The sequence below is a fragment of the Microchirus variegatus genome (genome assembly GCF_963457635.1).
Source record: "Microchirus variegatus genome assembly, chromosome: 12".
Classification (NCBI taxonomy): domain Eukaryota; kingdom Metazoa; phylum Chordata; class Actinopteri; order Pleuronectiformes; family Soleidae; genus Microchirus; species Microchirus variegatus.
The window spans coordinates 19,681,016-19,704,488 of NC_139813.1; the positions used below are offsets into that span (position 1 = coordinate 19,681,016).

Sequence of the window (23,473 nt, forward strand, 5' to 3'; positions counted from 1 at the left end):
AAATGTACATTTGATACATTATTATTTTTCATTCAGAATCACTAATAACAATTAAATCAATGTCTTACTTTTATCATGTCCAAATGTAGTTTTCCAGTTGAGCCTAATTGAGTCTATTCAATCACAAAATATCAGTGTAAAGGATTCAGGTTCATTGATTCTTTTTTATATATATATTTATATAACAGATAAAAGCATAATTTAGGTGTTCTTTGTCATTTTGATGCAGCAAATGAGAAGAAATTATGTGTAACTTGTTGTTGTGCACATAAACTTGTTACTGGCTCAAAAACACTGGTGCACGACTCTTCACTTAAACACACAGCGCCCTCTAATGGACAGAGGAAATTACCTGTTGTGTCTTTGGCTGTAACTTCAGTGGACTCTTGTCAGTCTTTGCCAGATGACATCCGTTTGAAGCCTACAGGCCTTGATGATGTCATCTGATCACTTTGTTAGCAACACATCACTGTTCTATTTATTAGGAACATCACACTGACACTAATCACTTTCACCAGGGTTTTAATTTTATTTATTTATTTTAAAGTCCTGCAACTGATGACATGGACACAGTAACAGGTGCGATCAAGATTTTGAGGCAAGAGCTTCAAGTCATTGTTATTATTGTTATACAATAATAAAGCAGCTGTGTCAGCAATGTTGTTAAAGGTCATACTAATACAAAGAACATACTAAAAATAATATATAATTTACAATTGATTGTTAAAGCTTGTGTTGCACCAAACCAGTGGTCTGCTAACTGTTGCTCTATTTTCTTTTTTTCCTTTCAAAGTTTACTGCTCTTATTTTGCTCTTATTTATTGAGATCAAGGCAATAACTAAAGGTGTGTTTTAACTTTTATCTATGTCAAATCTGATATTGAAAACGAGCCACGTAATTATACCAGGCAGGTTTTCTCAAGCACGGACGACATAAAGCCAATTATTGTGTTATCTATTATCTATTATTTGAATATCTATTTCAAAGTGGGTAACTTTAAATGTTCCATACAATAAAATGGAAAGACTAGATCTACACAATTCTGTGTTTTATTCTTGGATGGGTATAAGCAGCAATAGAATGTAAACGGTGTTATTTTTGTACTTCTTAAATGTTTATAAATGCAATAAACCAGAGGCAAAAATGAACTGTTTAGTGAGTAGATGTTAAAATTAGGTCTTGACACTCTACAATGATGTTGCAATTAGTAATGTTTAGGACGAAGTGTTTGTTTTGATTCAAACAAATCATATTTATCAGGCAAAATTAATCTGTAAATAAAAATAAAAAAAACAGACAAAAAAATTCAAATAGAGAAACTAGTCATTAAAACTATAGGCACTCTTATATGTGTGATTAAATGTTGAATTTGATATTGTGATTAAATATAACCTAAAAAAAAATATACTCGTTTTGCGAGTTGAGAGCCCTGCAATAAACTAGTTCTTTCATAGCATATCTGTATATGTGTATATATATATGTATATTTATATATATATGTATATGCACGTATATATGTATATAAAGCAACCTTTATATGTCATTATTTTAATTTTATGGCTCCAGGGTGCTTTTATTTGCGTGGTTATGGAGGCAAAAATGGCTCCTTTCATAGTAAAAGTTGCACTAAACAAATGTTACATTGTAACAACTGTTGGTTTTTGAGAGCACACAGTGGAGGAGGGAGGGAGGCGTCGGTCCTCAGGTGCTGCTGCTGCTGCTGCTGCTGCTGCCTCCACTGTCTGCTCTGCACAACACGCAGTTACAAATGCAGTGTGTGTGTAAGTGAGAGAGAGAGAGGGGGGGAGCTGAGCTGATCTGAGCGCAGTGAGTCTCAGTCTCGCAGCGGTGTGGTGGTGGGAGGATGAGGGGAGACTACAGAGGTATGATGGGACCGCACATCTCCCGCATGCGACGCAGAAGCTGAACCCCCCCCAAATGCCGCTTCTTCTTCTTTATGTTGTTGTTGGACTTTCGAATGCTACGGAGGAACTCACAAACTCTGAGAGGCTTCAAGGATGTTCTTCTCAGATGGGACTCTGTCAGCCGTCAGTAGTGCGCTCCTGTTGGGAATAACGTGCCTCAGTGTGCTCTGCGATCTCACCAAAGGCTCTTCAGATTACACAGGTTGGTCACAACAGTTCGTAGTTTTTTGGACAGAAACGCAGCGTGGACGCGTCTCCATGCGCTTTAAATGCGTCTTTTTGGGTGATTTGAGGGACTATACGCGTCCTCGGGAGTGATGAATAAACGTCTTTACGCATGTGTTTTTAAACTCCTGCAGAGTAAAGGAGCTGTGATTTCAGCCTCTCAGGACAACAAGCCCGTGCCTCTGGCGTGCCGCAGCACGCACACGCGAATGTTTGCGCCACAAAAGCGACTAGAACACAACTTTTTTTTTTAACCTAACCCCCGCACTTGCGCGTATCTTTTTTTTTTTTCTTTTGCCGAGTTTAACACCGTTTTTGCAGGATGGCACACACAGGCCACTTACAAAGCAACAGGTTGCCATTTCACCAGAGAGCCATCCTGCTATTGTGAGTCCCAGCAAAGCTCATGCAACACACTTTCCCCACTACTGATGCCTTGCGAGATAAATGGAAGGATGTAGTTAATGTGTTACTCCATATAGGAAATTATATTATAGACGCTGGAATGCATGGATGCCAGTTATTTTTGGGTTGCCAATATCTGCTCTCCCTTTTTTTTTTCTGTCAAGTTACTAAAAATAAAACGAGTTATTCTGTTTTATAATAGCTCCACTGAGCATGTGCTGGGTTTAGAGCCCTGCAGGTTTTTGTTTACTGTGCCATAAAACAGGAAGGGAGCTTTGTGTCAGTGTTAATTGGCCTCTAATGGGTCTAATGGTTGAAAACAGGCAGACTAACACTGTGGGGGAAAGGTGCTAAGGAGCAGATGTATGTTAAACATGCCCTCTGTATGACTGCCGTGTTGCCTAATGAGCTGCTAAAAAGTACAGTGCTGTTAACAGGGTTGCGTGTCTGTCATTTCCATGCATGTGTGTGAGTGTGAGCTTGGGTTCTTGGTCAGGGCCATAAGTGACACATAATTAAGCAAAGAGGGGGAGATTTTAAAGATGTCTGAATCCAGGTTTTTGTTGCTTGGCTTTAGCCGTAGTTCATCTTAGACATTTGTGCAAATATTATGTCATATCGGACGAAAAATAATGAGTTTAAATCACAGCGTTGGATCAAAGTCGCTTACACCTTAATGTAGTCTTATCAAACCTTTTCTGTCTGTCACTTGTAAGCATTCAGATGAATATGAAACAAAATGTGAATTTAAAGGTGCCATATGTAAGAATGTGGCCAAAAACGGTTACTACATTCGAATTCAAAATACCGAGATTCTTTTAGGGTTCGTTTTCTAACCTAACTGGCAACCCGTGGTTGCTCTGCAGAGACTCTACTAACTGCAGTGATTGGTAGACGGCGGTAGGTGGCGCCACATGCCAAAAACACGATTTCAAAACATAAACATGATTTGCAGTCTGCAAAATATATTTTTTAATGCAAATATTTTGTCTGTACTGTTGTTGTTGGTGAGTTCAGTTTGTTATATGAACATTATTCCTGAGTCTCTTTATGACATATTAGGAGAATTTTATGTCCAGTTGCTTTAGATTTATTACATAATGCACCTTTAAATATTGTTTTACAAATGAATTTGAAGAGTTCCACCCCCAAATACTTATTTTTCTGCTAGTTTTTGCAATTTGTGATTATTAGTGTTATTGAGCATTACCACATGACACCATATAAACATAAATAACACTGTATCCTATTGCAGATATTGAACATGTTGATTTCCGTAGAAGACGGAGCGTTTAATGTTCTTATTTAGATTCATCGTCCTTCCCTGGTGGCCATAATAGTAAAAAAAAAAAAAAGTATAGGCTGTCACTGTTTTCGTGGCAGAATCAGCCCGATAAAGAGTTTGTTTGCTCGCCACTGTGCAGCGTCCTTGAGTGAAAGGGGACGGAAGCTTGAGAGAATGAGAGACGGAACTTGTCTTAAGAATACCAGAAAGAAAGAAAGTAAGAAAGACAATGACATCTTTCAGGTCTCCTCACATTCTTGACCAGCTGGAGGACTCCCTGGAGACCGGGAGGAGCCCAGTTTTTGACTGACAGGTGGTGCCAGAAGTGACAGAAGTGGTCGGGGTTTTAGATCAAACATCTGTCAAGTCAACATGGTCCAATTAGTCTCATGTGAGAATCCAGTAAAAGTGGATTTTTTTGTTTAATTTCATCGCGTTGCTATTTTTAGTCGATCTGTGTCACATCTCTCTCGCGTTTTTTTTTTTTTTGTTGTTGACAACATCGACTACAAAGGTTCCGTTTTGGGTTTCAGCGTCGGCGTCTTTCAGCCCCCCGTTCAAATGCTCAAATGGAAACAAACTCTGCTGCGGGGTAATTTAATTCCGTCTCTCTCCCTGTTATCATCGTCTATTATACAGCTGCCTTAACGGCTAATTAGAGGTGTGGAGTGAGCGTCACAACACTCGCGAGCCCCCTGGGCTCCTTCACGTCATAAGTTATTGATAAGTACTTGTTGATTTTTCATTCGTATGGAACTCATTATGTGATTGTTGTCAGAAAAATAGTGTTTCTTGAGCAACGAGAGCAATAATTTTTATTATTATCAGCTTTTCGTTTCATTTTCTCAATTTACAAAATACCATGTGTCAGATCCCGCCACAGATAGTGACTGAGTCTCACAGGTTTGTTATTGCTTTATGTCTTGTTTACTGGATGCTCTTATCAGATTATGCCGAGATTATCATTTAGGTTAATGTGTAGTTGCGAAGAAGAAGAAGAGGGAAAAAAAAGGGGAAGTGGTAAATTCTGTGTCTATGGTTCAGACGCAGTTCATTAGCTGAAATCTAGACTGTTTCTTTTAACTAACATTGAAGAAACGCCGCCCAGTTCATCAGCTGTTACCCGGCGTCCACGGGGGGAAGCCTCATTTATTCTATCCCTCTGTCATAAAACCCTGTGGGCGAAAAAACCTTATTTAACCCCAGTGAATGGGGATGTGAGGCTGTTGAGGGGCTAAGGGGTCAACTGAGGTCAACCCCTACTAACTGTGAGTGTGTGGTTACGGGGGGGGGCGTCATCCATCTCGGTCTTTGTTCGCCGCTGTCGGAGCTCATGAACACACGTCGGGTCGCAATCGGCAAGGGAAAGTTCGACAGCTTTGAGGTCATGGTTTTGTTTTTTTGATTCGGTTCAAAATGGAGTTTTTGAAGCCCATGGTGTTTGAACGAAATGTGCATTTATACCGTAGGTGGAGTCAATGAGGTTCATGAACTGATAAATCGCTTATTAAGTTAATGATTATTATAGTAAATGGAGAAGGAACAATTAACGGGAAAATAATCATATTTAATCTAAAGCTGCAGTACGTCATTTTGTTCATTTTCGTTTACGTTATTCTGCCTTTGTTTGCGCTTTGTGAACAGAAATGATATCACACTATTTTGATCCTGCGCTCTTCATATGTCAAGCAAAACTATCAGGCCTGACTGAAGAAAGATGAGATTACCCCCTGAAATGTGTATTTCCTCTTCAGTGTTTTCCTCGTAACCCAGCCTTTTTGCAGCCATTTTGCTTTAGTTACTTCCTGTGTGCAGCGCTGGAATGTTGCAGAGTGTATTTGTAACCGACAGAGGCTTAATTAGCATTCTGTCAACGTAGCCGACAATAGCTTGAATCAAAGGGACGCTATTCTGTTTTATATGTAAATTTCTCTCTGAGACAGATCAGCTGGTTGCTTCATTATGGCGAGAGCTGCATGACACTGCGGGCCTGACGCAAACACAGACAGACAAATCCGCCTTTTTTTTTGTTGCTATTAGCCTATGCGCAAGTCCTGGATTATAGGCTACCCCCCCTAACTGCCAACCCCCACACTCAACCACATCTTATCACTGAGCGCTACTTGAGGCCCCTGAAAATCTTAATCGGCTCTGATTTTGTGAGTGGCCCTGGACGAGGCGTAGCAGCAGCAGCACACACTGAACCCCATGCACCCTTCTCCAGGTCCCTTCCCTTCCCCCCAGCACTCATCAGGCCCTCTACCTCTTTCCTCACCACTGCCTCTGCTCCTCCCCAGGGCTTGCCCGATCACTGTTTCTGTGTCTGCGTTAGCGCCAGGTGAGCTCTGTCTAAACAAATCCTGCTTCCCCGCTTGTTTTGTCTACTGCGGTGTCGGCAGGCAAGCAAGGCGGACAAGCGGCGGCCTGGTATATAATGCTGCTTTTCTCTTCAAGTGAATGGAGAAAGGAAGGAGTGGGTGGTGGGTGTTTCTCTTCAAAGAATAGTTTCTGCGAATGATTGTCTGATAAAGAACTGTTCAGTGTCAAGAAAGGACGGAGATTAAAACGACAGTTTTGATTTAAATTCTTCATTTCTTCATTTTAATCCACCTGTATGCTGAGAGATGAGAGATGAATGAAAAATCTGCTTATCCAGATCAAATCCTTTCAAATTCCTCCACTGTCTAAATAAGAGGTGTCAAACTGGTCGCTCGTGGGCCACATGCCCCCCCCCCCCCCACTTGATATCAAGTTATAATAAAAACATGGCGACCCGCGACCTCACCGTCTTTTAAACCCGGCTTGTGCAGCCAAGGCACAGCTGCCAGCAGGGTGCTATAGAATAAAGACGGCATAAAATGCTAAAAATGCTTTGCTAACATTTGTCAACATTGGATTAAATTTAGTGCTGGGCGCTAGGTTAACGCACGTTAAACGCGGTTCCATGACGACTGGCCGGAAAAAGACGCGTGACGTCATGCTTGCGTGCCGCGACACCTGAGTCCAGGCACCGTTTACCAGTTAGCTCCGTTAGCTGCATTAGCGCCGTTAGCGCGCCTACAGTCGAACTGGAGCGGTCTGTTTATTAAACGAAAAAGAGCAGCGCTACAAATAACCAGCGTACCTGTGTACTGCTTATGTGTGCCTCTGTTTTTAAAGTTTAGCGTTACTTTAGAGACTCATTTTAACAATCGGGAGTCACGTAAACATGACGTAAACACGTTGACGCCATGAACGCTCCCAGCGGTAATGAAATTACATATGCAAGATTGTTTGGCCTTTTGTTGATTATTATTTATGTCGTTTTTGATATTATAGATTTATTTTGCATCATATATGTGTTTTTATTGTGACGTAAATATCATTCAATATCCAAACAAGCACTTTTACTTTGAAATTCTGTCAAATATCAGCACAAATATCTTAATTTGCGATATCATGATGGAGTATTGTGTTTTAATTTCAAGTTCTTGCTACTGAACAGTTAGTCCGGCCCCCTCTTGACCAACCTAGAAGCTCATTGGCTCCCGGTTTTCAATACAATCACAATTTAAAACACAATTAAAGATGCAGACATAAACTGGGAGGCGGATGTGAACGAGGACTGTAAATCAGCCAAACAGAAAGCCCATTAAACCCAGGGGGCACGCGCTTCATGTTACAGACAAAATAGTGTAAACCCGGGCAAAGAATTTATTGCCGACACTTGAAGCGGCCGCCCGAGCTGCGTGTGTTCTCTGACGCGCCGCGTTGATGCCGTTCATATAGAGGAGTATAAAAAGTCACTAACAAGACTTTAGGGAAAGGAAGACGGAGGGGGAAATATGAACGCGAGACGACTAAAAGAGCCTTTGGGGGCAGACGGCTCGTACGTGTAATGTAGATGACTTCTGAATGTGCGTGCCTCTGTATGTATTTATGGCGCTGTGTATGTGTGTGTGTGAGAGAGTGTGTGTAATTTAAGGTGGAAGTCAGGCTTGGCACGACTCGATAGCGTTGAAAGACATATGACCTGCTGTGTCAGTCTCTCCACCTAGATACAATAATTTGTTCATAAACAAACACACATATAAAGCAGTGACAGGCGTTGTGTTGGCGTTGAGAGACGTAATGTTCGCAACAGGAAACGACACTCGCTTCATGGCACCGTCTTAGGAAATGAAGCGATCCCCGCATTAAAAACTACAACAAACATGGACGCCTTTAAGTAAACATGTTGGGAAAAAGTCAGTTGTGTTGTTGCTTTTCATAAGAAAGCATCCCTTTTTACCTCAGATGGAAAGTCCCAAAATAAAAAGACAAAGCATTGGAGGCGACGCGTCGACGTGATTAATGTGAACAGAGCAGACGCGCTCTTATTAAAGGCGAGAGTTTTGTGTCAACCGAGTCAAGTCCTGGCATATATTATTATATTGACACACGCACACCAGACAAAAATCACTTTTTGTCCCGTTGCCAAAATATGTGTGGAGAGAGGCAACACATCCTGACTGAGGTAATGCTTATTAAATGGTTTAGATGCTGTCGGGGCAATGCTCCACTGAGTGAAGCCATGGAATGTCAGTGGTGTTATTGAAAAAGGTTGCAGCCAGGTTTTGTTGCCCAACGCGTTTTGTTATCTATCAATAAAAAGAATTCTGCCCCAATTTGTTAAGTTCACCACGGTGAATTTGATCTTTAATTTTTGTTGTTTGGTTTGGTTTGAACCTTGGAGAGTAACCAATGTTGCTTTTGTCCTACTTCTTCAGTGTGTGAGTGAAACACATTGCCGTGTCAACTCCACACTGATGTTTTTCTGGGGGGGATTTAAACCATGGTTACACCTGGAGTTTTTGAGCCTCTAAAACCCTGCTTTTGTTTTGAAAAGTCAGGGACTGAGTTTCAGGGCGCTTTCACACCAGAGCCTTTTGGTCCGCTTCAAACGGCCTAGAGTTTTTGGGCAGGTGTGAAAGCTCATCCGAACACTGGTGTGGACCAAAGTAAACCCTGGTGCGGTGCAAACGGACTATCCGGTGAACCAAAGAGAGGACGTGTGGATAGCTCGCTGCCTCGCCTGCTGCTTCTTGTGAAAAACCAATTAGGTTTGAACACCCAAGTGTTGCGCCATTGTTTGTTTTTTGTGGTGAAGATGCCGGCCAAATGGATTGGATTACCGCTTTTCGGTCCTGGCCAATCAATGAGTTGGGTTGTCTTCTTCCTCATGCTTCTTTTCCTTCTTCCCAGTCGGTGCCAAACACGCAGCTTTTTTAACATTGTGATGTTGTCCTGGCAGTTTTGGTCCGCCTACAAAAGTGTGAAAGTGAACCGAACCGAATGAAGGTGTGAAATTCCCCGCCCATTCGAACCAGGTCCTCCTGATTATCCTGGTGTGAATGCAGCCTAAAACACTTAATATAACGTAGATGCTCAAATTTGCCTGCTGTATCTAAAAAGCCTCACAACCCTTCTCAGAAACGTCTTGACCTAGAGAAGGAAAATGAGGTTCTGCATTGGAGATGAAGTTAAAAGGATAAAGAGAAGGAAGTTGAAGGCAGATCGCTGTGTGGAGAGTTTTCTCTTGAACAAGGAAGCTGTTGCGTTTTAGCCAAGTTTTAAACCTCTTTCACTTCTGTGGAAATTTAACGTATGTAATGTTTTTTATAGTTTGTGCAGCTCTTTGTTTGTGTGTGTTGTGGAGACTATGGTCATGCTTTGAATTGGAATTACAGCACCTGTTTTAAATGCTATTGGTCGCTGTTGTACATATTTTTAGTGACTTCAGAGCCCTGGGTGTATCGCAAACCTGGAAATTATGATGTCTTGTTTTGTCCTCAAACCAAAATGATTGAGTTGTAATGATTTCTTTGTTATATGAAGCAAAGAAACTAGAAAATATTCACATTTTAGAAGCTGAAAAACCTAAATGCTTGTTTTAATTATTGAAAAAAAACCACTCAAACTGACCAATCCATGATCAAAATAGTTAAATCTAATAATCATTGCAGCCTTAGTAAGGAGTTTAAGTGAATCCAAAAGTTATTTAAGTTATTTAAATTATTGATGATTCCAGTGATATGAGCAAACCTAGTGTGTGTGGTGTGTGAATGGTGTCTCAGCACTATTCTGGAAGTAAGCGTAAGAGACTTAAATGAGGTTGCCGAGGAGGAGACTCTATATCAAAACTGTAATTGAAGTGAGAGTAGGTGTCGCTTTTTCAAACAGTGTCTGTCTCGCTCCTGATTTTGGGGTGAAACACTCAAATTAAACCCAGACTGCGTTTTTTAAATTGTTAACACAGCGCTGAGAAGGAGGGTTTAACTACCAGCTAAGATGGGTGGATGTCTTAATCAAATCTTATAATCAGCAGAAAACTGCTCAAGCACTCAGCCTTTAATGCCATAATCATTATTTTTCCCCTGTGCTGTAATTCTGCCAATCCCTAAAACCACCCAAATCGTCCATTTAGACGTTGAGCTGGATGGATTTATAGTAAAAACTGTTATTGGGGTGGGAAGAAGGGGCCTAATTCTTGCCCACTTGTCTGCAAAAGACATATATGTAGACATTGCAGGTGTGTGTTTGCACTTGCCCTCTCTTGCATGAAGGAGTTGTAAAAAAAAAAAAAAAAAAAAACTCTCCAAAGAAAACATGGATGAAATGCTAATAAGATTCTTCAGTGACATCCCGGCGGTGTTGCTTCACGCAGCTGTGAGCGATTTCGCCTCGTTTCTGCCGTCTCTGTTTTGGCAACAATAAGTGCAATTTATTAAGCAGCAGCGTTCTCACCTGTCATGTTTAAACTCCTTCAGTAATGAGAGCGTTTATTTCGGAGCGTTCAGCGAGGATCAGATAAGTGCTGACGCCCGCGCGCCGCCGCCGCAGGTATGGCGGCGGCGGCGCGCGGGCGTCCATCGCCGCGCTGAAACTGTAGATAAACACACAGACAGGTTATGTCCACACACACACAACGTAACACAAATGTACATATACACCAAAACTCCTCTGCTCTTGCATCTTGAAGAATGTCAGCCACGCTTTGATGCCACTCCTCCTCCCTCCTGTCTCATTTTCTCCCTCTCTTCCTGGGTGCTGATTTATGTCTGGTTTAGGAGTCGACATGTCCGCCTTCCCTGCCCACCCCCTCCCCTCCTTTCTTGTTTCTCCATCCCTCAATCATCTACTCTATCTAGAAGGAAAGAAAGAACATTTTCTTTGAAAGCTATTAGTTTTTATTGGTTTGATTAAATGACCAGAGGAAAAGAAAGAAAGAGAGAGAGAAAGAAATGGAGGTAGAGAGGTGGGGCGTCAGAGGGCCAGTCTGAACAAGGAGGCATTGTGCAGCCCCCCAACTGTGACGGAGTGACAGTCTGCATTACAGCACGCTACAGCAGCCTGCTCCCCTAAGCACTGCTAATCTGTCGCTTTACTGGCCCCTCTAGTTGTTCAGGTAAAGGAACAAGAGAGAGCGCGAGGGTAGAGGGGTGGATTTTCCCTTTGTTTTTTCCCCATGCACACATACCGAAATGTTTCTTATCAGCTCCTTTCAAGAAAACATAGTGTCAACAGTAAAGGCCACATTATACTTCTCCGACTGCGTAATGCGTTATCCGTCTGCGTCACCACGTAGACCACTCGAGCCTTTATACTTCTGCGTCGTGGTGACGGATAGGCGCTGCAATTTCCCGCCCGATCAGTAGGGGTCGCTGCGCAAGGTTGTTGTGCTTTTGGCTACAGTGAGCAATGGCGTCCGAGTGAGAAAGACTGTTGTTGTTGAAACAGCGGCCGTTTGTCACTTTTCTGTGTCCCGGAACGCAGTTTTAAGATAATTTGAGGCGAGAAATTGGCCATTTAGAGTCTAAACATGTGCTGTGTGTGTGTTAAGATATGACGTATTTATAGTTTGGCAGCGACGAAGTCGTCGGTTTTCAGCTCCGCCCTTTGTGGACGCTCGGTGCTCACTGTGAGCCGGCACAGAGCAGCTTCGCTCGGCCTGTCCTGAGGACCAATCACAGCTCTTGCCGTCCCCGTTGTCCCTTGATGGAGTGACGGACACTTAAAAAATATTCCGTGCACCCGAAGACGACGCAGAGGCTTTTCGACAGGTTCTGCGTCGACGCAGAGGACTCTGCGTAGCCTACGCAGAGCACTTTACGCACGATACGCAGAGGACTCTGCGTAGCCTACGCAGAGCACTTTACGCACGATACGCAGAGGACTCTGCGTAGCCTACGCAGAGCACTTTACGCACGATACGCAGAGGACTCTGCGTAGCCTACGCAGAGCACTTTACGCACGAGTATAAATTGGGCTTAAGTCTTTTTGCAGCTGGATATATAAATACACTGTATCTGCGGAGATAAATAATGATAATACGTGCATTTGTATGTATGATTAAATAGCCACATTGTATCCTTTATTCCTCCAGAAGGATACGAGTTGCCTTTAGAACAACTTCTGAAGATATGGAATTAGATATTTGCAAAGAAATATGGATGTAATCATTCAAAAATATTGTATTTTATTGTTTGCGCGTATTTCTTTCCGCCATCGTCTTTTGTTCAGGGACGGACAGCCTTAGGAAGCTGCCTGCTGATTGGCTACTGAGTTTTGGAGCGATCGCTCAATAGACCGGAAGTCGTCCCAGGTTTGGAGTTGATGTCCGTCTGGAACTCGTTCCCCAAGTTTCCCCCCCGTCGACAACCGACAAAATAATTGTAAATATCTAACGGGGAACCAGTTCTGGACCTAAAGGCCCGCCCACAAAAGCTGCTTCTTAAAAAGTGTTGTTTGATTCGGCTTACATAACTAATAACATTATTTGAAACAAAGTTGGATCATATTTATACCAAATGCACCTTTAACTGTGTTCTCCTCTCCTTAGAGACCATATATTGTTTTATTATCGTGAATTACGCTGTTTTTAAAGATAAATTCAGCTCACATCGACATGACTGTGTGTGGCTATAAGGAAAATCAGAACTCAAATTAAGCCATATTTCAGTTGCATTTTGAGTGAATTTGAATGAAATAGCCATATAATACAGCGTCATAGTGAACAACACATAGCTGACTTCATTGTGCAGATGCGTTCTTCCCGCGTTGACCCCCGGTGCAACGAAAACAAACTCTGTGAGAACTCTCTGAGTGACAAGGGCAAGGTAAGCCCTCACATTTAGGCCAGGTCATTCCTGCACTCCTCTCTCTCTCGCTCAGTGTTTGTTGTAAATGGAAGGGGATCTCCCTGCTTTAAGTCCCTTTGGACATGCTGCAGATGGCTTTCTACTCCCTCAGCTCCTCAGGAGTTGTTCTACTGCTTGTTTTCACAGAGCAACAACCCCCCCAAGATAAGCTTGTTAATTCCCCCCCAAAAAGCTTTTCAGTGCCCACCCACTCCAAGCATTATTCTTAATTCTTTCACCTTTATAGATCGGTCGAGTCTTGTTAAGTTTGCACTTATGTCCTTATGAAGTGGTCCCTGCTACCTTTACTCAAACCAAGCTAGCATGACAACAAATCATTATATTTTCTGGCTGCACAGGGCGAGAGGAAGTCACAGACTGGATCATGTTCCTTAAAACTCATGTTTGACTCTGTGGTGGACATGACAAGACAGAGAAACACCGGTAGTACAGTGACCCAGACGGCCATAATTGTATTATGGTATCTTAAGCCCAGTTTGCACCAAACGGCATAGTTTGGTTCATTTTGATATATAGTGTCAGTCATTGAGCAGAGCACCAAAATACCATGTTTTTGGCACCTTTCTGCAGCTGGAAACACTGCAGGTTGTTGATTTGTGGACAGAGGAACCACCAGTGAAGCGCCTCTGGTTAAGATTCCGCCTTGCAGCCTTCTCTCAAACAAACTCTTGTCTTTCCTCTCGTGATAAACGGCCACGTTCCTCGAAGACGGAAACCTGGACGCCCTCCGCTGCCGCTCTTTGTTTGCGTTTGCATTATTTTCCTTTGTTGTGATTTATCGTTCGAGCCACATTACATTACGTTATCCAGCGTTAGCCCCGATGGGACGCAGCTGCGCAAATAGCGACATAAATTTATGTGTCCGGGCCCACACATCCCCGCTGGTGGAAACACAAGCCAGATCGGGGTGTGCGATTCCAAACCGCACTGCGGTGACTTGAATTGCACTTTTATCGCTCGGTGGAAACTAGGTTTAGCGAAGATTTAAGGTTCGTGTACGACGAGGTCAGGAGTTTTCAAACGTAGAACCCAACAAAGTGCATCGGCTTTTCTTCCAACTTTGATTCTACCACCATTTATTTATCAATGATCAGTTTCTGTGACATGTTACTGTATGAACTACACTTACACTAAACCTAACCCTACCCCTACCCCTACCCTACCCTACCCTAACCCTAACAGCAGAGGATCACCAGAGAAAGGAAATCATTCCTCTGATGACCTCTCTTTAAAAAGCTCACTCCTCTAAGCCTTAGGGCTACCACTGCCACACCCAGCAATCACTTTAGTCCAGTTTGCTGTTGTGAGAATGAGTGAAGAAGGACACATCTGTCCTTCACTTAGTGACGTTAAAGCCCACACACTGATCCATCTGTGTGGTGTCTGCGTTCAGTGATGGGGCAGTCTGGTTTCCTCCCAGCTCTTCCGAGTCGTAAAAGTGACCATTAAAATGATAGATACCTCCTCCTCTGGATCTTTCTCTACTTCTCTGTGTGTCTTGAACACTTTCTCTGTGGCGGGTGCCCTGTGGGCGTCTGGACATGGAAGCAAACAGCAGGGAGGGTGTTCCCGGAACCTCACTGCTGTCAGTCTTTCAACCCTCACCCCCCCCCCCCCCCAATCCACCACCACCACCAGTCTGTCCAACACCCCGGCAATGATAAGAAGCACACAAGACACATGTTTAGAAACTCAGAGTAAAAGCGTCCTCGCCCCCGGAGGTCGCCAGAAAAGGCACGTGCTAACAGAGGTCATGGGAGGGGTGTGAGTAGGACCAGTGTTTGGTTTGCGGGGGGGGGACTCCCTGGGGGAGACTTAGCGGCCACTGTCCAACCATGAGGCCATTTTCAAGCTGGCAGATGTTCCTTACCAATGTCACCCCCTCAGGATGAGCTTAGACACCAGACCCACAGGTTGATTTTCCTCAAAGTAAGTGTTACCAAACTGCAATAACCTGAAATATAAACCGCTTCTAAGCTGCTGGCCGTGGATTTTTATCCTTGTTTTTGTGCGTTTGCGAGAAGAGCTGTTGTTGTGTTGGTGTCGGCCTCCAGAGCATGAATTCCTCCGCCCCTGCCTGATACGCGTCTTTCATCGATTGTGACATCACTCTGTGTTGTGTTTGTGTGGCAGATAAAACTGCACAGTGTTGGCGCAAAGATCTAAGCAAACACTGTGTTATCTTTTTTGTCTAGAATTCAACACCATTCATTATATCCATTATTTATCAGTGTGAATTCTTTCATTTTGAAGTTGTGCAGGATCAGTTTTTTGCTGTCTGGTGCGGGGGGGTCTACTGGGTTACCATAATGTCAGGGTGTGGAAATCTGAGATGTTGGATAAGCATGTAGCATTAGCAACCTACCATGCTGGAGAAGGAAGTTTGTGTCCAAGCCACTGTGGCTGAAAGGCTTGGGGGGAACTTTTGATTTGCAACATAACTTCATTATTCATTGTTTTATGGCGCCATTGAAATAATGCCAGTTCTAACTTAAATGGCCGTCCGTCCATCCATCCATCGCTTTATCCTCCACATTACAGTAGGGTCATGGGGGCACTCGTGCCAATCCAAGCTGGCATAGGGTGAAAAGTAGTGTAGACCCCAGAGAGGTCGCCAGTCCATCACAGGACCACATAGAGACAAATAACCATCCACTCTCACATCCACTCGGTCCAATTTGTGTAATCCCCAAATCCGCATGTTTTTGGACTGTGCAAACTTGTGCTAGGCAAGAGCGCTAACCACTACACCAGCCGTGTGGCTCTAACTTAAATGCAGTCAATTAAAAAAAGAAAACTACATCAAGGATTCTTAAATATCTATTTTCTAACATAATGGAGCAGTCAAATTGCAGCATTTGTGAATTTGCTAACTTGCATTGTTTCATTTGACAATTTCTATAACCTACTAACCACAGACCTGACATTTGATATTGCTGTTTTTCTCTTAGCCATAACCATGTCCTTGTTCAGTTTGTTTTGTGTCTTTACAATGGAAAAGATTTAAAGGCTCGTTTGGCCTCCACTTCATGACGACTGTTCCTTTTAATTTATCACTCGTTTATCGATTCGTAATAGTGCTATCCTTCCAGAAATGCCATCGTCACACCCTTATGACCCTCATTTCCCCTCCTGTTGGTTTTATTGTTGGGTTTTAAGCGCCTGGACTATAACTTTTTAAGAGCCGGTGCCACTGCTGCGATGGGGCACATACGTCAGGGTTTGTGTGAACAAATAAATAAGCTGGAGGCCAAGGCTGGACGACGAAGAAGAAGAAGAAGTTTGTTGTTCACGTTGAGCCCATTGGAAGTTTTTGTGCCCGTGCTGTGCCACCGCTGGGTCATGTGTGAGTTTATTTGAACTTGCATCGATAAGCCATCAGACGGGGGGAGGAAAGCGGAGTGTTTGTGTTTGTGTCTCCGCTTTTAATGGCTTCAGCTGCTCTCTGTCTGCCGGCGGGGGAGGAAGGGGGAGTTTAAACGGAATCAAGAAGAGCATCACCCAAGGATGTTGATGCACACTGTGAGTAAAAAAAAGCTCACGTGGTGATTCAGAAAGAAATCCTCCTTTCTTCTTTGCTGAGCCGTAAGCTGTCAGTCACTCTGTTTGCTCTGTGATCCGCTTCCTCCGGCTGTTTTCCCCCCCCACCCATCTCTTTCACACTTTTCCCCGTTTTATAAGCTGTTGTTTGATCAGTCTTGAGGGAAGTCTTGATACCACAATGTGGAACACATGCTGGGTTCACCCCCCCGCCGTGGTGGAGAGGTGGGGAAATGTAAAGTCAGAAGAGTTAAAACCCAACGCTGGGGTTAAATCCAGTGGACCGAACCTCATGAGAGTAAGCCCCTTCAGCTGACACGCCCACCCATTCAGTTACTGTGTGTACAGTATGTTAACATGTGAAGCAGCCTTCACTGACTGCTGTCAATACAAACGTCCCCCGATTCTCACACATACTGAACTAGTAAGGTCATTTTGAACAATTATTATTGAGTAAACATTAGGGCTGCCACCATTAGTCGACTAGTCACGATTAAAATCGTCGACTACAAAGTTAGCGGTTAGCTGCTAACATTAGCGTAAACAGAGCGCTAACTTGTGGCCCTGCGATGGACCGGCGAACTGTCCAGGGTGTACCCCGCCTATCGCCCAATGTCAGCTGAGATAGGCACAGCACCCCCCGCGACCCTACAGTGGACGATAAAGCGGTAGATAATGGAAACCGCTAACATACTACTTACTCATATTGATAGCTGTAAACGTTAACGTTAGCGATGATGATTTGATTCATTAGCCCTAGCACACATATTTAATGTGCTTTAAGTAACGTTATAACAGCAGCCGATCCGTTTACTCAGCTGTTTGCACTTTATGTTTGTTGCTACAAGCATATTTCATTTAAGGTTTAAAGAACTATCATCTTAATTGTCTTTGTTTTTAGTTAGCATATAGCTTAAACACTTCGACCTGAAAGCTAATGATTGTTATGTAAGAGCAGCTGCATGCGGGTGCAATAAACTGTATGTTATTACATTCAATTTACATATGAAAAAAATAATAGTTGGTGATTAGTCGACTATCAAAATAATCGTTTGTGGCAGTCCTAATAAAACATTGTCGGTACAGGTCTAAAACGTAGAGTAATACCTAAGTTTATCACCAGGATCAGAACCGGGCGATGTCTTGATCAGATTCTTGTTGACGTTGACCAAACAAGCCAGAATTCTGAATTCTCTCGTTTAACAATAACTAAAAGGATAATTATTTATATAGGAGCTCATTGTGTTTCTTTTTTTAATGTATGGTTTGATTGAGAAAAACGTGTTTTTAGGGACTTAAGTGTCTATTCCAAAAGGCTAAGTCGCTGCATAAGTCATTGCACGAAATGTTTCGGTGCATGGCGTGCTCTGCAGCACTTTAGTGCACCACCCAGTTCGAGTGATAATCCTTCTCTGACCTATGGTAAATTGAACTGCTTATAGGCTTTTACAAAATATCTCTATGCCCTTTTTCTGTCCTGTAGTGCGATTAAGAATAAAGTAGCCTAATCCAAAACGTGACTTTAGTGGCAAAGGCTATAGCGTCTTATAAGCAGAGGAATGCAGTGTATTTTAGGAATGTGGTGTTTTTTCGCCGTTATGCTGTGAATACAGTTCTTCGTGTCCTTCGTGGCATCTCTGTGAACTCTTTTTCTTTATCGTCACGCGTTTAACGTGCCATTTAATACGACCTGTCCCATTCAGCCTCTGCATATCATGCAAAGCTCCAGTCTGAGGAGGTGAATGCAGAGCCTTTGACCGCATGTGATTTAGAGGCGGCGGTCGTTTTATCGTTTGTCATGCCGTGCTCCAGGCCCTCGTGCCGCCTCTGCGGTTTCGGAAGAGAACTAATTACAACGGGGCGTAAAGCCACCGCACTCTGGCCTTTGGAACCTCTGCTGCCACATCCTGTACGTGGTGGCTTTGCTTATGAAAGATCTCTCTCCTCTGAAACCAGTATTCCTGCACGTTTTTCCCCGCGTCCTTCACTGAAAACCAAGCTTCTTTTTAGCAATTTGAATGAACACGCTCATCGGCGTGTCTCGCTTTTCCGTGCCGTCTCCTCCTCGTCTCCGCCAGCTTCCTCTAGATTGCGGCCACAGCGCGGCCTGCGTCTTTGGAGGGAAACCTCCGCTCTTCCCCAGTAATCACTAGTTAAAGGGGAATTCCTTCCACAGCGGCGGGGCCTCCTCCGCCACATCTCATCGCATTTGATGGTTTTGATGGCTATAATTAGCCTTAAAATAACACCAATAAAAAGCCATGAAGCTGTAAATGCCTAAATACCTAATGTACCAAGATGAAACGCAACGCTGTCTTTGATTTTTGCGTCTTTCAAGGACCTCTTGGTTATCATTGGTAGAAGTGTCTTTATCTTTATTATGCATTTATGATCTGTTCAAAGACATTGCAGTTTATACAGCCTCTCGACTAGTCCTGAACTAAAGCATAGACATTTACTTTGCCTAAGAGCTCTGCTATAATCGTCTAATATTCTTGCAATATTATACATTCCTGCCTCAAGGCTTGACGAACAATAATAAAAATGAGTTAAAGGCTTAAAGCAGCTGAATAATAATCTACATTAAGCCCCGCAGTATTGTAACACTTCAGTCATACTTTGGAGCCACGGTGTAGTGTTCAATCTCCAGCCAATGAGAGCAGGCGGCATCTTTCAAAAGCAGGGAAAGCCCTGAGCGTGAATATCAGACAGGGTATCCACCTGAACTGCCTCTGGAGTCAAACCGCCCTTTCTCTCTCTCTCCGTCGTCTACTCCCACCTGCTCTCAGCTCTTGTCAGAAATACCCGTCGCACTCATTCTCAGAAGACACTGAACACCTCGGCTTAGTCCAACCATGAGCCTGAGTTAGCTCGAGCTTTCCCTCTCTCCGTCTGACCTGAAAGGAGAGACGGGTGAGGTTGCAGTGGAGGCTCTCAAGCTGGAGAACTAACCTTCATAAGTCCCTTGGTATTCAAAAACAAACAAAGAATTCCTATAAATTGGCACTTGGTATGTGACCAAGGAAGTCCGTCTGTAAGTGGCGTCTATCTGTGTCGTGTTGACACAACGCAGAGGCACCGTCACTAACCCCGTGACCCTCTCTATCGCTGGGTCAGACCCCGGGGGTCATCACGTGACCACCAATGAGGAGCTAATTACCACAAGTGCGTCTGATTTTGAGCGTCACGATAGGCCGATTGCAGCTAAAGCGTGGACATTCTCGAGTTGCACCATATGACAATAATTCACATGATGCATTCAGGTGCAGGTGTTGCTTCCCAATGCTGCTTGTGCAGAGATTGAATGGGCCTCGCAGGCCTTTCATTAGGAGTGTCGGGTTTGTACACGAACGGCATCACGACCACGGCCTCCCGCCTTTTTTAATGACCAAATAAACAAACCTGTAGACATAATAGTGCGGTGCCTTTTGTCGAGGGGGAAAGGGCACAGAGCTAGTTAAGGAAGGAGTCTGGCCCCACATGAAAAGAAACGGGGCGGAGAAGAGACGCCTGGGTGTTCTTCCAGCATTGTTCGACCATTGTTCGTCCTTCTGCCTCTGAGGGACACCTGTCATTGGCTAGGCGGTTTACACAGGTGCCCCCTAACCCTGCCTGATTCGCTGGCCTTGAAAGGAGACTTCAGTCAACAGGTAGGCTGAATGGAACAATAGTGACAATCCTGAAGAAGAAGAAGAAGAAGAAGAAGGCAAGAGAGAGAGAGTGGGAAGTGGGTGGGATGGCGAAAAGAAGAGAAATGGATTCTTTCGAAAGCACCTGAGGGTTTGTGTGAGATAATCTATTTACCTTTTACACACAGTCTCACTTTGTTGGGCGGAGGAAGGCGTATCGGTGTGTTTGTGGTGCTCAAACTCTTGCTCAAGGATCCCTCTTCCTCCTCCTCCTCCATCAGAAACTCCTCCCCTAATTGGCCCGTGTGCGAATTCAGACATCTATCTCCTCGGTCTGTTTCGGGCCTCCTTCATAACCTCAGCCAGTCGCCATGGTTACGCCACTGTACCGAGGCTCGGTTAACTGCAGGGCTGCACAAGCTCGCGGTCTCTCATGGCGATGGCGCTTGGCCAAGAACCAGCCCTAATAATGCGATACTGTTGCAGTAACGCCACACACACACACACACACACACACACACACCGGCAAGGACGTGCTCTCACCGCGTTGTTGTTTATGTTGACGTTTTGTATGGGTGCGTGTTGGTGTGTGGTCCGACTGTCAGGGGGGGGGAATGCCAGCTCCCCCCCCCCCCCCCCCTCACCTCACCCTGTGTGGAATGTGGCAAGCAGAGCAGACCTGTGTGTGAGTGAAAGAGTGATACTGTGACTTTTGGAGAGGGAGATATTAAGGCCACGCAATGAAAACAAAGAAATGAATTGGAAAAATCTTGTCAGACAGCCTTCTGTAAGTCTTGATGTCATGTTCAATCGAGTCGTACACACATAGTATACAATAATATTGTAATAGGAAATAGCTTGATAGCACACAGCTTTATTCTCCTTACAACAGGGGTCTCAAACTCAGAAGACCTGGGGGCCAATGTACAAATGCACAAAATGAATGTATTAATATCAAAAACAGACATTTATTTTAAATTACATAAATAATAGTGTGCACAACTGTAATTAAAATTCATATCAGGAGCCGTTTCGGGACCCCTGCCATTTGTGGCTCGGGCCCTAACAAGTGTATTTATATATGCAATTGAATGTTGTATATGATACATTTAATAATGGGATAATTATGACCAAATGTCGTATTATTACTGTTATAATAAACATTGCTAGCAAACATATATTCTATCACCTCGCTGGCAGCTTGTGATAGCCTGTGTTTAAAAGGTATAGGACGTCGTGGGCCATGTTTTCATTATAACATGATATTAAGTGGGGGGGCCGCATGTAATCCATTGGGGGGCTGCATGTGGCCCCCGGGCCGCCAGTTTGAGACCCCTGCCTTTAGAATAAGTTCACGCTGAATATTGGTGGTCCATGACTCTCTTTAGAGCCTGGGCTTTCATGGAAGCATTTTTAGTATATTTAGTGTTGGCATCTTTTGTATTTTTTACATATAATCCAGTGATTTTGACGTACTATATGACCGATACCAATACAGCTAGCTGCTGTGGTTGGTTTATTGTCAACATTCCCAATAATTTGGCACATGGCATGCGAAAAATCCTTAAATAAAGTTAAAATAGGACTGCATGTACACCTGTTTTCTACTAGGCCACTGGCGGTAGTTTAATAACCATCTCTATTTAGACAGAGGGTCGACCTTTTTTTTAGAGAACTGGGAATGCCTCTTGTTTCTCTTCCTCATTTTTAAAGTGTGGCCATGGCGATAAGGCCACAGTGTGTGTGTGTGTGTGCTAATGTGTGAGTTAGAGGTCACTTTGGTGCTATTTCCTCTCGCCTAACAAACACTGACCAAATAAAGGTAATTGAATCACAGTGTGTCCACTCTGTGAGCGTGTGTGAGCGCGAGCTCGTGTTGACTCTTCGTAAACGTGTTTATTGAGCACTTAGCTGGGAAACACCCGCGCTGGATTTGGCGGGTAGACTATAGCCGAGAAGTAACTTTGGACGACGAACCTTAATTCCGGGTATTAACTTGAACAATTTCAGCAAATTCTTGAAAGGGGAGACGCTCCGTACTTAAGCGATTGTTTGTCCTCTCTCCGCTGCAGCCAGCCCATAAATGCACCAGATAGAGTCGCATTATATGACAGTAGCCACTGGGATCAGCGCTCTCTCCTTTATCTACGTTCCCCTTCTCACATAGGCTGGAATGTTAATGGCGGCTTTGTGATGGGTTCAGCTCTCATGAGTGACTGACAGGCCCGACTGGCAGCTCTCAAAGACCTCTTAATGGGGAAAGTCGTCGGTGTTTTTTCGAAAGAATGAGAGCGTTTATGTCATTTCCGAGCAGCCTCTAAAGGTTAAATGGAAGTTCGCGTGGTGCTTGTTCCATTAAATGGTTTTTTAAAGGTTTCTCTTCATGCACGCTTTTTGTGTTGTTGTGGAAGTAAACATGCAAAAGGTAGAAGGACAGACACTGGACAATTTGTCCCACATTACTCTCCGGTGTATGTTTTCAATAAGTTGGACATCGTATTTCCTTGTAGTTTGCAGAACGAGAATGCTATCGAATTCTGTTTTAAATCTCTTTACAAACATCCAGTCTGAGCTGTAATAACGTTAGGCTCCCAACCTTATCCTTGGAAGGTATTTTTTAATATCAAACACAGGAGTCTATTCTACAGCCATGCCCGCGGGGCTGACGCTATCAGCTACATAAGCTAAAGCTTTACTCTCTCTGTGTTGTTCTGGTATTCTGAGCCTGGGGTGCGTCTTTTTAAATGTAAGTAGTTCTCTGTCAAGGCTTGCTGACATACTGCACTGCCAGCTGTCCATGAAAGCAAAACATTATGCAACATGAAAAGGGACAAGTAGGAGAGATTAAAATAACATCAAATGTCTCCGCACATTTATAATTGAGCCTCCGGTCGGCAATACAGAGGTAGGGTGTTGTTCTTGTCTAGAATTTAGGGATTATTTTCCGTGCATCGGCGTCTTGCAGGTTTAAGTGCTATGCATTGGTCTGTGATGGGAAGTTTCTAACGTGCGAGCTGCTTTGCCACCTTGTCTTACAGGCTACCTTTCCAAGGTGTTGAGGAACTACACCGAGCAGGCCTGCGAAGGAGACTTCCTCTCTGTTCGCTGCCCGCCGCGCACCACCATCACGGTCCAGTCGGCTTTCTACGGAAGAAGAGGCGCCTCTGATCCCCAGCGGTGCCCACAGAGCTACCAGGCCCTCCTGAGTTCTTACAGCATCCAGGAGGATGATCGATATTGTTCGGTGTCCACTGCACTTCAGGTAATTACCCGATTTGCCTTCG

The 23,473-nt window shown here is 43.8% G+C and overlaps 1 protein-coding gene across 3 annotated transcripts in view; it reads left to right on the forward strand.

Annotated features, from left to right (window-relative positions):
• Positions 1–2,019: 2,019 nt before the first annotated feature.
• eva1aa (eva-1 homolog A, regulator of programmed cell death a) overlaps positions 2,020–23,473 on the forward strand; it is a gene marked incomplete at both ends in the record, with an annotated part of 79,555 nt that continues 58,101 nt past the window's right edge. For all 3 annotated transcript variants that reach the window (XM_083898953.1, XM_083898952.1, XM_083898954.1), the window contains 2 exons: positions 2,020–2,128; positions 23,228–23,451. In XM_083898953.1, the coding sequence (XP_083755079.1) occupies positions 2,020–2,128; positions 23,228–23,451 (333 nt within the window). The remainder of the gene's footprint in view (positions 2,129–23,227; positions 23,452–23,473) is intronic.